A 12,229-nucleotide genomic window follows, 5' to 3' on the forward strand; every position below is an offset into this window, starting at 1 on the left:
GGGAAAAGCAGTCCGCATTTTGGGTCTGAGACCCTTCATCAGGTCTGGAAAGGAAGGGGTTAGAAACCAGAATAATTCGGTGGAGGAGGTGGGCAGGGAGGTTGGTGGTGTTAGAGTACAAACTGGCAGGTGATAGGTGAGATAAGTTGGGGGGGAGGAGTATGGGTTGGGGAAGGGGGATGATGTGAAAAGGTGCTAGGTGGAAGCGGTTAAGGCTGAAGGAGAAGGGATCTAATAAGAGAGGACAGTGGACCATGGGATAGAAGAAAGGGACTGCGGAGCCAGAGGAAGGTGAAGGGCAGGGGAGGAGAAGAGAATTGGGGGAAAAGGAAGGAATGAGAGGGTAGTAGCCAGAATGGTGTAGGAACAACACCCCATATTCCATCTGGGTAGCCTCAGATTAATGGCATGAACATTAATTTGTCTAACTTCTGGTAATCACTCCCCTCTGTTAACCCATTCCGCATTCTGGTTGCTGTCTCACCCTTTCTCATCACCCCACCACCCACCCCCCCCCCCGCCTTATGGAAGTATGGAGAGAAGGCAGGTACAGGGTTCTGAGTTGGATGATCGACCACGATCATACTGAATGGCGGTGCAGGCTCGAAGGGCCGAATGGCCTACTTCTGCACCTATTTTCTATGTTTCATGACCTGCCCATCACCTCCCTCAGGTTCCCCACTCACCACTCCCCCCCATTCCTTCCTCTTCAGCCATTCACCTCTTCCACCTATCGCCTCCCAGCTTCTCACTTCATCTCCTCTCTCCCCACACCACTCACCTATCACCTGGGGTTTGTACTCCTTCCCCTCCCTCCACCTTCTTGTTCTGACGTCTCCTCCCTTCCCTTCCAGTCGTGAGAAGGCTCTCAGCCCGGCCCTTCACCTGCTTGGACCCCACCACAGACGGCGCTCACTTACTCCGGCATTTCGTGCGTTTTACCCTGAAACGATTTCCCCATCTCCTAATCCGCCGAGTCCTTACGAAAGAGTGTTGACACGAAACATTAACTCTGTTTTCATTCACTCGCTGACTGGATAACCTTGCTTTAAATTTCGACTGGGTGCCGCCATGGTTTTCGCCTGTGAGAGACACACCCTCCCCCACCCTCCCTGAACTTCACCACTGCCTCTTTTGCCTACTCAGTCTTCAACTCAAAATAGTAATTTCTCCCGCAGTTGTGGCCTGACTTGCTGGGTATTGCCTACATTTTCAGTTTATATGCTAACGCTGTGTTTTTCTAAACGATCCCCTGACTAGCTGACGAATCCGGAGATTTCCGTTTCCATTTCGAGCCCTGCCTTCGGAGTGTAGCCAGCGGCACCAGAGAGTTACTGACAGACAGCAGCTTTCAGAAACGGGAAGTGGGAGCTCTGTTAGCCCTTGTGTTCACGAGACAAGCCTTTTCACTTCAATACTGGTTTTCAGATCACACACGCCTGCTTTGATCTTGTGTGGACCAGAACGGAAAGGTAAGCTTTAGGTTTGAAATACTTTTTAGACTACAGGGAAGGTAAATTTGTTTCTGTTGATTCACAGAGTCGTTGATTAAGAGAATAAGTTAATAGGAAAATCATCATAATTAGTAACACACACACAAGATGCTGGAGAAAAGCCAGGATAAGAAGGTGTTGGGGGGAGGAGGGGAAAGAGTACTAGCTAGATGGTGGCAGATGAGATAGGAGATGGATTCTGGCTTCTTCCCCGTCACTTCCAGTCCAGATGAAAGGAATTGACTGGAAACATGGACTGTTTACTCCTGTCCATTGATGCTGCCCGACCTGCTGAGTTCCTCCAGTGTTTTGGGTGTGCTGCAGGTAATCAGGCGAGACCCGATGAGGGGGTAGGTGGGTGGGTGCGAGAGGAGAGATGAAGCACGAAGCTGAGTAGAAAATGTAAAGGGCTGAGGAAGATGAAGATTAATTAATTATTCAGGCATACAGCACGGAACAGGTCCCGCCAGCCCAATCTGCAACCCACCTGTTTAATCCTCGCCTGATCACGGGACAATTTGTAATGACCCAATTTGCCTACGAAACAGTACGTCTTTGGACTGTGGGAGGAAACCGGGGCACTCGGAGGGAACCCACGCACTCACGGGAAGGACCTGCAGGCTGCTCACAGACAACGCGGGAACTGAACCCCGAATTCAGACGCCCCGAGCTGTCATAGCGTTGTGCTAACCACTACGCTACCTGTAAAGATGAGTGCACTTTAATGAAGTGTTAAAGTCAAAAGTAAATTTATATTCAAAATATTGACCTGGCCAGCGCTGTTCTGTTCCTGGTTTCAGTGTCACCTCTTTCCCTGTTCTGAGATGGGCTCTGCCAGCCAAATACAAATCATGCCCTGTGGCCAGTGAGTCACTGGATCGGGGCAGGGGGACAAGTGTTAGAGGAAGGCTGAGAGAGCAGGGTGGATTTCTCAAGCAGCAAGGAAGATTTACCACAGTAGGTTGGGGTAGACATGGGTGCTGACGCCGAAAGCAATGTAAAACCGAGTTGAAAAAGAGAAGAGAAAAGCGGAGGATGAGTCACGTCAGTGTGCTAACATTGCATTCTTCATTTTGCTGCATTTCTCTTCCTGTGCCTCAGCTTCCTTTCACTTCCACCTTCTGTTGAACACATTCTTCCACAGACAGGGCAAGGAGCTGACTGACTGGGCTTCTAGCTGGGGTAGTCTGTGAGGTGGTGTTCTTCCACCAGTAATGCAGGGTTTGCTCTGTCTGCAAAAATAAGAGCAGTTTCCCGGCGGCCTCGCTTTTCAATTCTACTTCCTATTTGCACCCGATATGTCAGTACTGCCATGGTCCGGCCACTCTCAGGTCAGAGGACCCCTGAGTGTATATTTAATCTCTGGACCGGTGATCATGAATATACCTGATTGCCAAGAAATTACTTCTAGAGAAGGAAGGTGAAGTCTGCTGTCCTGACCCAGTCTGTACTGCAGACCTGCAATCCGAATGGCCCCAGACTGCCCTCTGAAATCACCCCACAAAGCTGCTTTGTTCTAGGGTATTCAAACCAGCAGTGAGTAATATATGTGGCCACTTCCCATCCTGTCAATGATTCAATACTAAAGAGGCTCAGCTGTGGTACAGGAGACCATAGGGTACAAGGTTTGCTTTTAAACGTTGGGGCCCTTGGATGAAGAATAACTTGCATTTCCATAGCAGCTTTCAGGAGTTCCCGAAGCACCTTACGGCATCACTGTGTTCATGTCAGACGCATGGCAGAAAGCGTGGTCACTGGATTTTGATACTGAACACCTGAAGTCTGAAATTTGCGCACAAGTGCCAGCATTTGCGTTTTGAACTTACTCAGCAATGATTTCACCGGGGAAGCTCACATTCCTTTTAAATGCTTCAGACCCCCTTTTCAACGCACTCAAAGTCAAAGTCAGAGTTGAATTTATTGTTACATGAACAAATGTACAGGTGCAATGAAAAGCTTACTTACAACAGCATCAGGTACACAACAGTCACAACACACATAAATTATACAAGACTATACAAGAAAGAACACAATTAGAATAAAAACATAAAAATAAAGTGGAAGCCCATTGTAATGTAAATGGACAGAGCAGTTATGGCATTGCTAAACTGAAGTACGGATTGAGGTTGTACAGGCTGCATCAGCAAGCAAACAACTGAAGGCAAGTGGCTGTTCCTGAACCTGGTGATGTGCAACTTCAGGCCTCTGTACCTCCTGCCCAAAGATAGCTGTGAGAAGATGGCATGACCTAGAGGTGGCGATTTTTGATGATGACGTTGCCTTCTTGAAGCAATGTCTCCTATAGGTAATACCAATGGTGGGAAGGGATTTGCTTGTGAAATTCTACTACAAATAGTGAAATACAGCCCAGTCCATCACTGGTAAAGCCCTCCCCACCATTGAGCACATCTACATGAAATGCTGCTACAGGAAAGCAGCATCCATCATCAAGGACTTCACCGCCCAGGTCATGCTCTCTTCTCAGTTCTGCCATCAGGAGGAAAGTACAGGAGCCTCAGGACTCTCACCACCAAGTTCAGGAACAGTTACTGCCCCTCAACCATCAGGCTGCTGACCCACAGGGGATAACTTCACTCAACTTCACTTGCCCCATCATTTAAATGTTCCCACAATCAATGGACTCTCTTTCAAAGACTTTTCTTCTCATGTTCTTGATTTTTGTTGCCTATTTATATATTATTGTGAATTTTTCTTTTTGCATTTCCACAGTTTGTTGTCTTTTGCACAATGGTCGAACGCCCAAGTTGGGCGATCTTTCATTTATTATGCTATTGCTTATGTTCTCTAAGACTTATTGAGTATGCCTGCAAGGAAATGAACCTTGGGGTTGTATATGGTGACATACATGTACTTTGATAATAAAATTTACTTTGAACTTTGATGTATTGGGCTGAGTCTACCATTCAAAGTTCATAATAAAAAAAGTTCAAAGTAAAATTTATTATCGGAATACATATGTGTCACCATATACAACCCTGAGATTCTTCTCTTTTCCTGTGGGCATACTTAGCTGATCTATAGAACATTAACTGTAACAGGATCTATAAACAGTAATCATCAGGAACTGTAAACAAACTCCCTGCAACTTCTTGGGTTCCTGCGTATTTGAATTGTCGCACCTGATCATGCTGTGGCCAACCAGGATACTTACAACAGTACATCTGTAGAAGTTTATTAGAGTATTCGGTGACAAGCCAAACCTCCTTAACCTTCTAGTGGATGAAAGATTCTGTCATGTCTTTCTCGTGATTACATCTACGTGCTGAGCCTGGGACAGGGCATCTGATATGTTAAAACCCAGGAAGTCAACGCTATAAACTCAAGGGCACCCCAGTTTCAGTGTTCCTTTCAAACGCACCAAGATGCTGTTTACAGTTTTTCCTCTAAACTCAACTAGTACACTGGAAGGTTTACGATGCATCTGTGTAGCATATAAGAAACAGTGGTGCAGTACTAGTGGGAATAAAATCCAAAAAATTAATATCTCTCGGTCCAGCACCAACAAAATCCCAAGCATACTGGGTTATCAGAATCTTACTTCACTGAATCTGCCAACAGAAACTTTTGCCCAAAAATGTGGGTGTTGATATGTATCTTAGAGTAGGAGAGGGAGCAAGGCAGAGAGGTTTATGGAGGAATTTCCAGAGCCCAGAGCCGTGACAGTGGCAAGCACGGCAGCCAGCTGTGAAGGGATTGCATTTGGACCTCAGCTTCAGAGATTAGAACTGGAAGGAAACTACAGAGAAAATATGGGGAGAGAGAGTGAATGGATTTGTCAACGAATATGAGAATTCAATTGCTGGCCACAGAAAGATACTTACACTTACTGATTTTCATCGTTTTGCAGATGACCATTTCCAACCCATGGTACAGATTGGCTTCTCTGATCACTGCCTACTTAGTGTCATCGGTGACCTCTGACATTTCCTGCTATGATGACGATGGACAGCCAGTTGATTGGTAAGTTGGGTCATTCACCTTTCAAACCAGGAAGACATTGAACTAGAGACTAGGCTAACTTTTTCTGGAGAAAATTTTAAAGAGATACAGGAAGATTGAGGATGGTTAATAGGCAGTGAAGATGTTATCAGAAATGATAGTGGAATCTTGATCAGGTGGGTGTCTGTCTCTCCCTTGTTAGTGAGAGAGAGTGCCTGTGGGATGTTGAAAATGTTGGAGGTAGACCATGGTCTCTCTTCAGGGGCTTTACTGTTGCTGGCGTGGTGGGTGGTGGGAATGCTGATGCTTTATGCTAGAATAAGTGGGGAAGGGGAGGGTTTGATGCTGCTTGTGCGAGAGAGCAGGCAGGGGGCTTTGGGATTCTTACGTTTTTTTCTGTCGTTCATTATTTGGGGTTTTTTCTTCTGTTTCGTGGATGTCTGTGAAGAGTAAGCATTTCAGGTTGTATAGTGCATACATTCTCTGATATTAAATGGAACCATTGAACAGGAAATGAAGCTTAAATTAGGTAAGTCAAGGCATCGCATTTTTGGAAGACAAGTCAGAGTAGGACTTTCAGAGTGAACAGTAGGGCCCTGGGGAATGTTGTAGAACAGAGAGACCTTTGGAGTACATGGTTCGTAGGTAGACAGGGTGATGAAGAACATTTTTGACATGCCAGCCTTGATCAATCAGGACACCGGGTGCAGAAGTTAGGGTGTTGTGTTATAGTTGTTCAATATGTTGTTAAGGCCACTTTTGGAATATTGCGATCAGCTTTTGTCACCCTTCTACAGGAAGGAAGCCATTAAGCTGAAAGAGTGCAGAGAGGACTATGAACAGAACTCATTTCAATTCATTTTGGTTCTTTTAACATACAGTATACAACCTGAAATTCGTACTCTTCACAAACATCCACAAAACAAGAGACTCTATAGAATGAATGATAGAACATTGAAGCCCGAAGGCCCTGCCACTCCCCCCACCATTGAGAGAGGTTGAGCAGTGCGTACTGGCATATGTTGTGAAATTTGTTAACTTTGTGGCAGCAGTGCAATGCAATACATAATAATAGAAAAAATATGAGTTACAATAAGTATACAGTTAAATTAAATAAGGCGTGCAAAAATAAAAATTAAAAAGTAGTGAGGTAGTGTTCATGCATTCACTGTCCATTCAGAAATCGGATGGCAGAGGGGAAGAAGCTGTTCCTGAATAGCTGAGTGTGTGGCTTCGGGCTCCCGTACCTCCTTCCTGATGATAACAATGAGAGCAAGGCATGACCTATGTGATGGGTCCTCAATGAAGGACGCCACTTTTTTTGAGGCATCGCACCTTGAAGATATCCTGGATGCTGAGGAGGGTAGTGCTCATGATGGAGCTGACTAAGTTTACAGTTCTCTGCAGCTTACTGTGATCCTGTGCAGTGCCTCCCCAACGTCCCCCGCCCCCGCCAGATTGGACCAGCTTAGATGAGAGCATTGGTTGGCATGGACTAGTTGGGCCAAACAGAAGATTTCCACGCTGTATGACTCAGTGATTCCATTGCTTTATAACAACAGGAGGTCATTCTGTCCTGTTCTTCCTCTCGCTCATCATCACATACGATAGAGGAATTCAACGGCCTCTTGGATAGGCACATAACTCGAGAAAAATGAAAGGTGTAGTCAGAAGGGATTCGTTTAATTTGCCGTTTAATTTCTGACAATTGTAGGCTGAAAGGCCTGTCCTTGTGCTGTGCTACTCTACAAGTTCTATCGTGGCAGGCTCCAGTCCAGCTGTTCACCTTAGCCCCCAAAAAGCTTGGCTAACAGGAATGGATGGAACTCGGGATATGTGTGGTTGTCGTTGAACATGGAAACAGAGTCTTTGTCTCTTGAGGTCTATGCTGAGCATCAAGCACCCATCAGCACACTAATCCTACCCCAAACAAAAGAAAGTCTGCAGATGCTGGAAATCCGAGCAACACACACAAAATGCCGGAGGAACTCAGCAGGCCAGGCAGCATCTTTGGGAAAGAGTGAACAGTCGATGTTTCAGGCCGAGACCCTTCATCAGGACTGGAGAAAAAAGATGAGGGTGAGAGTAAGAAAGTGAGGGGAGGGGAGGAAGAACCTCAAGGTGATAGGCGAAACTGGAAGAGGGGAGGAGTGAGGTAAGGAGCTGGGAAGTTGATTGGTGAAAGAGATGCGGGGCTGGAGAATCAGATAGGCGAGGACAGAAGGTCATGGGAGAAAAATAAGGAGGAGCACCAGAGGGAGGTGATGGCCAGGAGATAAGGTGAGAGAGGGAAATCGGATGGATAATGGTGAAGGAGAGAGGGGGCTAATTACCAGAATTTCAATAAATCGATGTTCATGCCATCAAGTTGGCGGCTACCCAGACGGAATATAAGGTGTTCCTCCTCCAACTTGAGTGTGGCCTCATCGCGACAGTGGAGGAGGCCACAGGCTGACATATCGAAATGGGAATGGGAAGTGGAATTACAATGGGCGGCCGCTGTGAGGTCCTGCTTTTTCTGGTAGATGCAGCATAGGTGCTCGGCGAAGCTGTCTCCCAATCTTTGTCGGGTCTCACCGATGTACAGGAGGCCACACCTGGAGCACCGGATACAATAGATGACCCCAACAGACTCACAGGTGAACTGTCGCCTCACTTGGAAGGACTGTTTAGGGTCCTCAACAGTAGTGACGGAGGAGGTGTAGGGGCAGGTGTAGCACTTGCAAGGATAAGCGCCAAGAGGGAGATCAGTGGGGAGGGACGAACAGACAAGGAAATCGTGTTGGAAGCGATCCTTGTGGAAAGCAAAAAGTGGAGAGAGGGAAAGATGTGCTTGGTGGTGGGATCCTGCTTGAGATAGCGGAAGTTACAGAGAATTATGTGCTGGACACAAAGGCCGGTAGGGTGGTAGGTGAGGACAAGAGGAATCATATCCCTGGTGGGGTGGCGGGAGGATGGGATGAGGGCAGGCATGCACAAAAGGAAGAGATGAGGTTGGGGGCAGCATTGATGGTGGAGGAAGGGAAGCCCCTTTCTTTGAAGAAGAAGGACATCTTCTTCCATTCTTGAATCAAAAGCCTCATCCTGAGAGCAGATGTGGTGGAGATGGAGGAATTGAAAGAAGGGGCTGGCATTTTTACAAGTAACAGGGAGGGAAGAGGTATAGTCCAGGTAGCTGTGAAAGTCCTTGGGTTTATAATAGACATCAGTAGATAAGCTGTCTCCAGAGATAGGGACAGACAGATCAAGAAAGGGGAGGGAGGTATTGGAAATGGACTAGGTAAATTTGAGGGCAGGGTGGAAGTTGGAGGCAAAGTTGATGAAGTTGGTAAGCTCTGCATGGGTGCAGGAAGAAAGTCCAATGCAGTAGTCGATGTAGAGTCGGAAAAGTTGTGGCGCGATACTAGTGTAGGTTTGGAACATTGAGTGTTCCATGTAACCGACAAAAATGCAAGTCCCATGGCTATACCTTTTGTCTGAAGTAAGTGGGAGGAGTCGAAGGGGAAATTGTTAAGAGTGAGGACAAGTTCCGCCGGATGCAGGAGAGTTGTTGTGAAGGGGAACCGGTTGGGTCTGGTGTCCAGAAAGAAACAGAGAGCTTTGAGGCCTTCCTGGTTGGGGATGGAGGTGTATAGGGTCTGGACATCCATAGTGAAAATAAGATGCTCAGGGCCAGGGACCCTGAAATCATTGAAAAGATCTGGAGCGTGTGACGTGTCATGGATACAGTTAGGAAGGAACTAAACGAGGGGGGATAAAACTGAGTTGAGGTATGCAGATATAAGTTCAGAGGGGCAGGAACAAGCTGAGACAATGGGTCTACCTGGACAAGCAGGAGGTAGAAATGGGAGCTGTGGGGTGTAGGAACTATGAGGTTGGTGGCAGAGGATGGGAGATCTCCAGAGCTAATGAGGTCAGTGATGGGGTGGGAGACAATGGCCTGGTGCTCCTTAGTGGGGTCCTGCTTGAGGGGTAAGTAAGAGGAGGTGTCTGAGAGTTGTCACCAGGCCTCAGCAAAGTAGAGGTCCATCTGCCAGACTACTACAGCACCGCCCCTTATCTGCAGGTTTGATAGTGAGGTTAGGATGAGTGTGGAGGGAATGGAGAGCAGAGTGTTTGGAAGGAGTCAGGTTGGAATTGGAGTGAAGAGTGTTAAAGTCTAGATGGTTAATGTCCCATTGGCAGTTGGCAATGCAAAGGTCCGGAGCAGGCAGAAGACCAGAGCGGGGTGTCCAAGAAGAGGAGGAGGGATGGAGATGGGAGATGGGGTCATCGGTGCAGGGTGGAGAGCCCTTGCCAAAGAAGTAGGCTCCAAGACAGAGGTGGCGGAAGAAGAGCTCAACTTTGTAGTTGGCGCAGAACTCACTGAAGTGTGGGCACAGGGGGACAAACGTGATGCCCTTACTGAGGACAGAGAGGGCAAGGTCAGAGGGAATGGTGAAGACCCGGCACAGATGAGAGCTGAGAAGGGGGCTGGTAGTGTCAGAGGAGAGGGCAGGGTGTTCAGGGAAGGTGAGCTGAGGGGAAGATGGAGTCTCCAAGGACCCAGGAGCTGGCAGTGGGGCCTGAGAGACTCGGGATTGCAGAATAGTGGTGGGGGAAGGGGAGACAGGGGTCCCAGCGGCACCGCATAAACACCCGGCCAGGAAATCATGTTGGTCAAGGCCGGAGTCGGAGTTAGAGTTTGCGCAATCGGCACTTTGAAGGTGTCCGAGGTCGTTGGAACCCACATTGGTCGGGCAGAGTCCGGGCTGTAAATCTGCTCGGGATTGTCAGAACTGCTGATGTCGGCAGCAGGGATCCTGCCCCAGCCCACTTTATTCCCAACACATTCCCATCGTCTTCCTCCCACATCCTGTATTCATCAACTCATTAGGGCCAACTGCGCCCCGCTGAGGAATCAGCTCCACTGGTTGTGTGGTTGTGTCACTCTGCTGCCCTCACGTCCCTGGGAATGGACAAGTACACTCCGTGTTCCAACGGGGCTTTCCCGTGAATTGCTCACGGCCTGGTTCCCCTCTGCCCTGCTGGGTGGAGCAGTGTAAACTGTAATGAAGGTTCTGCAGATGCTGGAGATTCAACACAGCGCACACCAAATGCTGGAGGACGCAAACAACAGGAATTCTGCAGATGCTGGAAATTCAAGCAACACGCATCAAAGTTGCTGGTGAACACAGCAGGCCAGGCAGCATCTCGAGGAAGAGGTACAGTCGACGTTTCAGGCCGAGACTCTTCGTCAGGACTAACTGAAGGAAGAGTTAGTAAGAGATTTGAAAGTGGGAGGGAGAGGGGGAGATCCAAAATGCTGGAGGAACTCAGCAGGTCAGGCAGCATCTGTAGAAAGGAGAAAGGCCGAGACCCTTCTTCAGGACTGGAAAGGACGTGGAAAGAAGCCAGACACAGTAGACTGAGACCTTTTATCAAAGTTCAAAGTAATTTTAAAAATCAAAGTACTTACATGTCTGTCACATATACATCCTCAGTTGACTCAGTCCTACAGTTTGTGGCTAGCTCCCCCCTCCACAGGAGGCAGAGACATCAAAAGGAATACGATTGCTTCTTGAGTAGGCTAAAACCACACACGGTCATAATGAAAGTAAGTCAAAAACAAAAAGTAGATATGATTCCTATCTTCCTGTTCCCTCCTGGTAAGTTTGTGATACTCGTGATCCATGAAGACTTCACGAGCTACCTCATTCTTAATGTGACTTGGGTTTTGAGCCATCTCCCCATTAAGTACAGACCCATGACTACTTAACCCCTAGTTCACCAGGAGAATCTAACTTTATCGATCAGGACAGAAATCCTTTAGAGTGGTCAAAGAACAATACGGACAGATCTTCCAGTGTCATAGTCACAGTCATACTTTATTAATCCGGGGGGTATACACACGCACACAAATGCTGGAGGAGTTTTGCCTTCTGATATCTGAAATAAAGAGACATTGTTTTTATATTAAGTCAGGCAACAGAGAGAAACAGAATTAATATTTTAGAGCAACACACAGAAAATGCTGGGGGGACTCAGCAGGTCAGCAGAATCTATGGAGGGGAATAAGTAGTTGACATTTCGGGCCAAGACCCTCATCAGGACTGGAAAGAAGGGGGCAGAAGCCAGATTAATGAGTTGGGGGGGAGAGGAGTACAAGTTAGCAAGTGATAGGTGAGACCAGGTGATGGGGAAGAAGTGAGAAGCTGAGAGATGATAGATGAAACGGGTAAAGGGTTGAAGAGGAAGGAATCTGACAGGAGAAGAGAGTGGACCAAGGGAGAAAGAGAAGGAGGAGGGACACCAGAGGGAGGTAATATTCAGTAGAGGGGAGGGGAAGGGAAAAGAGTTGATCCAAAATGGGGAATATTTCCATTCTTCCATTTAACATGGAAGGAGACAATAAGCTCACTATGCCAGCTCACTAAATATTCCCATTCTCCCCCTCATTTTCCCTCCACTTTCTCATCAGATCCAATACCCACCCGCTCCCCCCCCGCCACCTCTCACCTATACACCATTGACAGTGGTGAATTAACTTACCAGCCAGTGCACCTTTGGTACATGGGAGGAAACCTGGGCACCCAGAGGAAACCTACATGGTGATAGGGAGATCGTGCAAACTCCACACAGACAGGCCCCAAGCTCAGGGTAGAACCCAAGCTGCTGGACATGGGAGACAAGCCGTGCCACTGTGAACTCAGAGCAGTAACTGACGTGACAGTCTGGGGAGGTTTCAGACACCTTGGCTGATCTATCATTATACGCATCACTGATATGTAACCCTG

General features: G+C 47.6%; 1 protein-coding gene across 2 annotated transcripts in view; it reads left to right on the plus strand.

The window, feature by feature from the left end:
• Nucleotides 1-840: 840 nt before the first annotated feature.
• dnase2 (deoxyribonuclease II, lysosomal) overlaps nt 841-12,229 on the plus strand; it is a 36,446-nt gene continuing 25,057 nt past the window's right edge. The window contains exons 1-3 of one of the 2 annotated variants that reach the window (XM_063035998.1): nt 917-931; nt 1,261-1,472; nt 5,362-5,474. In XM_063035998.1, coding sequence (XP_062892068.1) covers nt 5,362-5,474 — 113 coding nt within the window. In that variant the 5' untranslated portion in view covers nt 917-931; nt 1,261-1,472. Of the gene's footprint in view, nt 1,473-5,361; nt 5,475-12,229 lie in introns of both variants that reach the window. The other variant, XM_063035997.1, reaches the window with a different exon arrangement.

This window comes from Mobula hypostoma, chromosome 29, assembly GCF_963921235.1.
Source record: "Mobula hypostoma chromosome 29, sMobHyp1.1, whole genome shotgun sequence".
NCBI lineage: Eukaryota > Metazoa > Chordata > Chondrichthyes > Myliobatiformes > Myliobatidae > Mobula > Mobula hypostoma.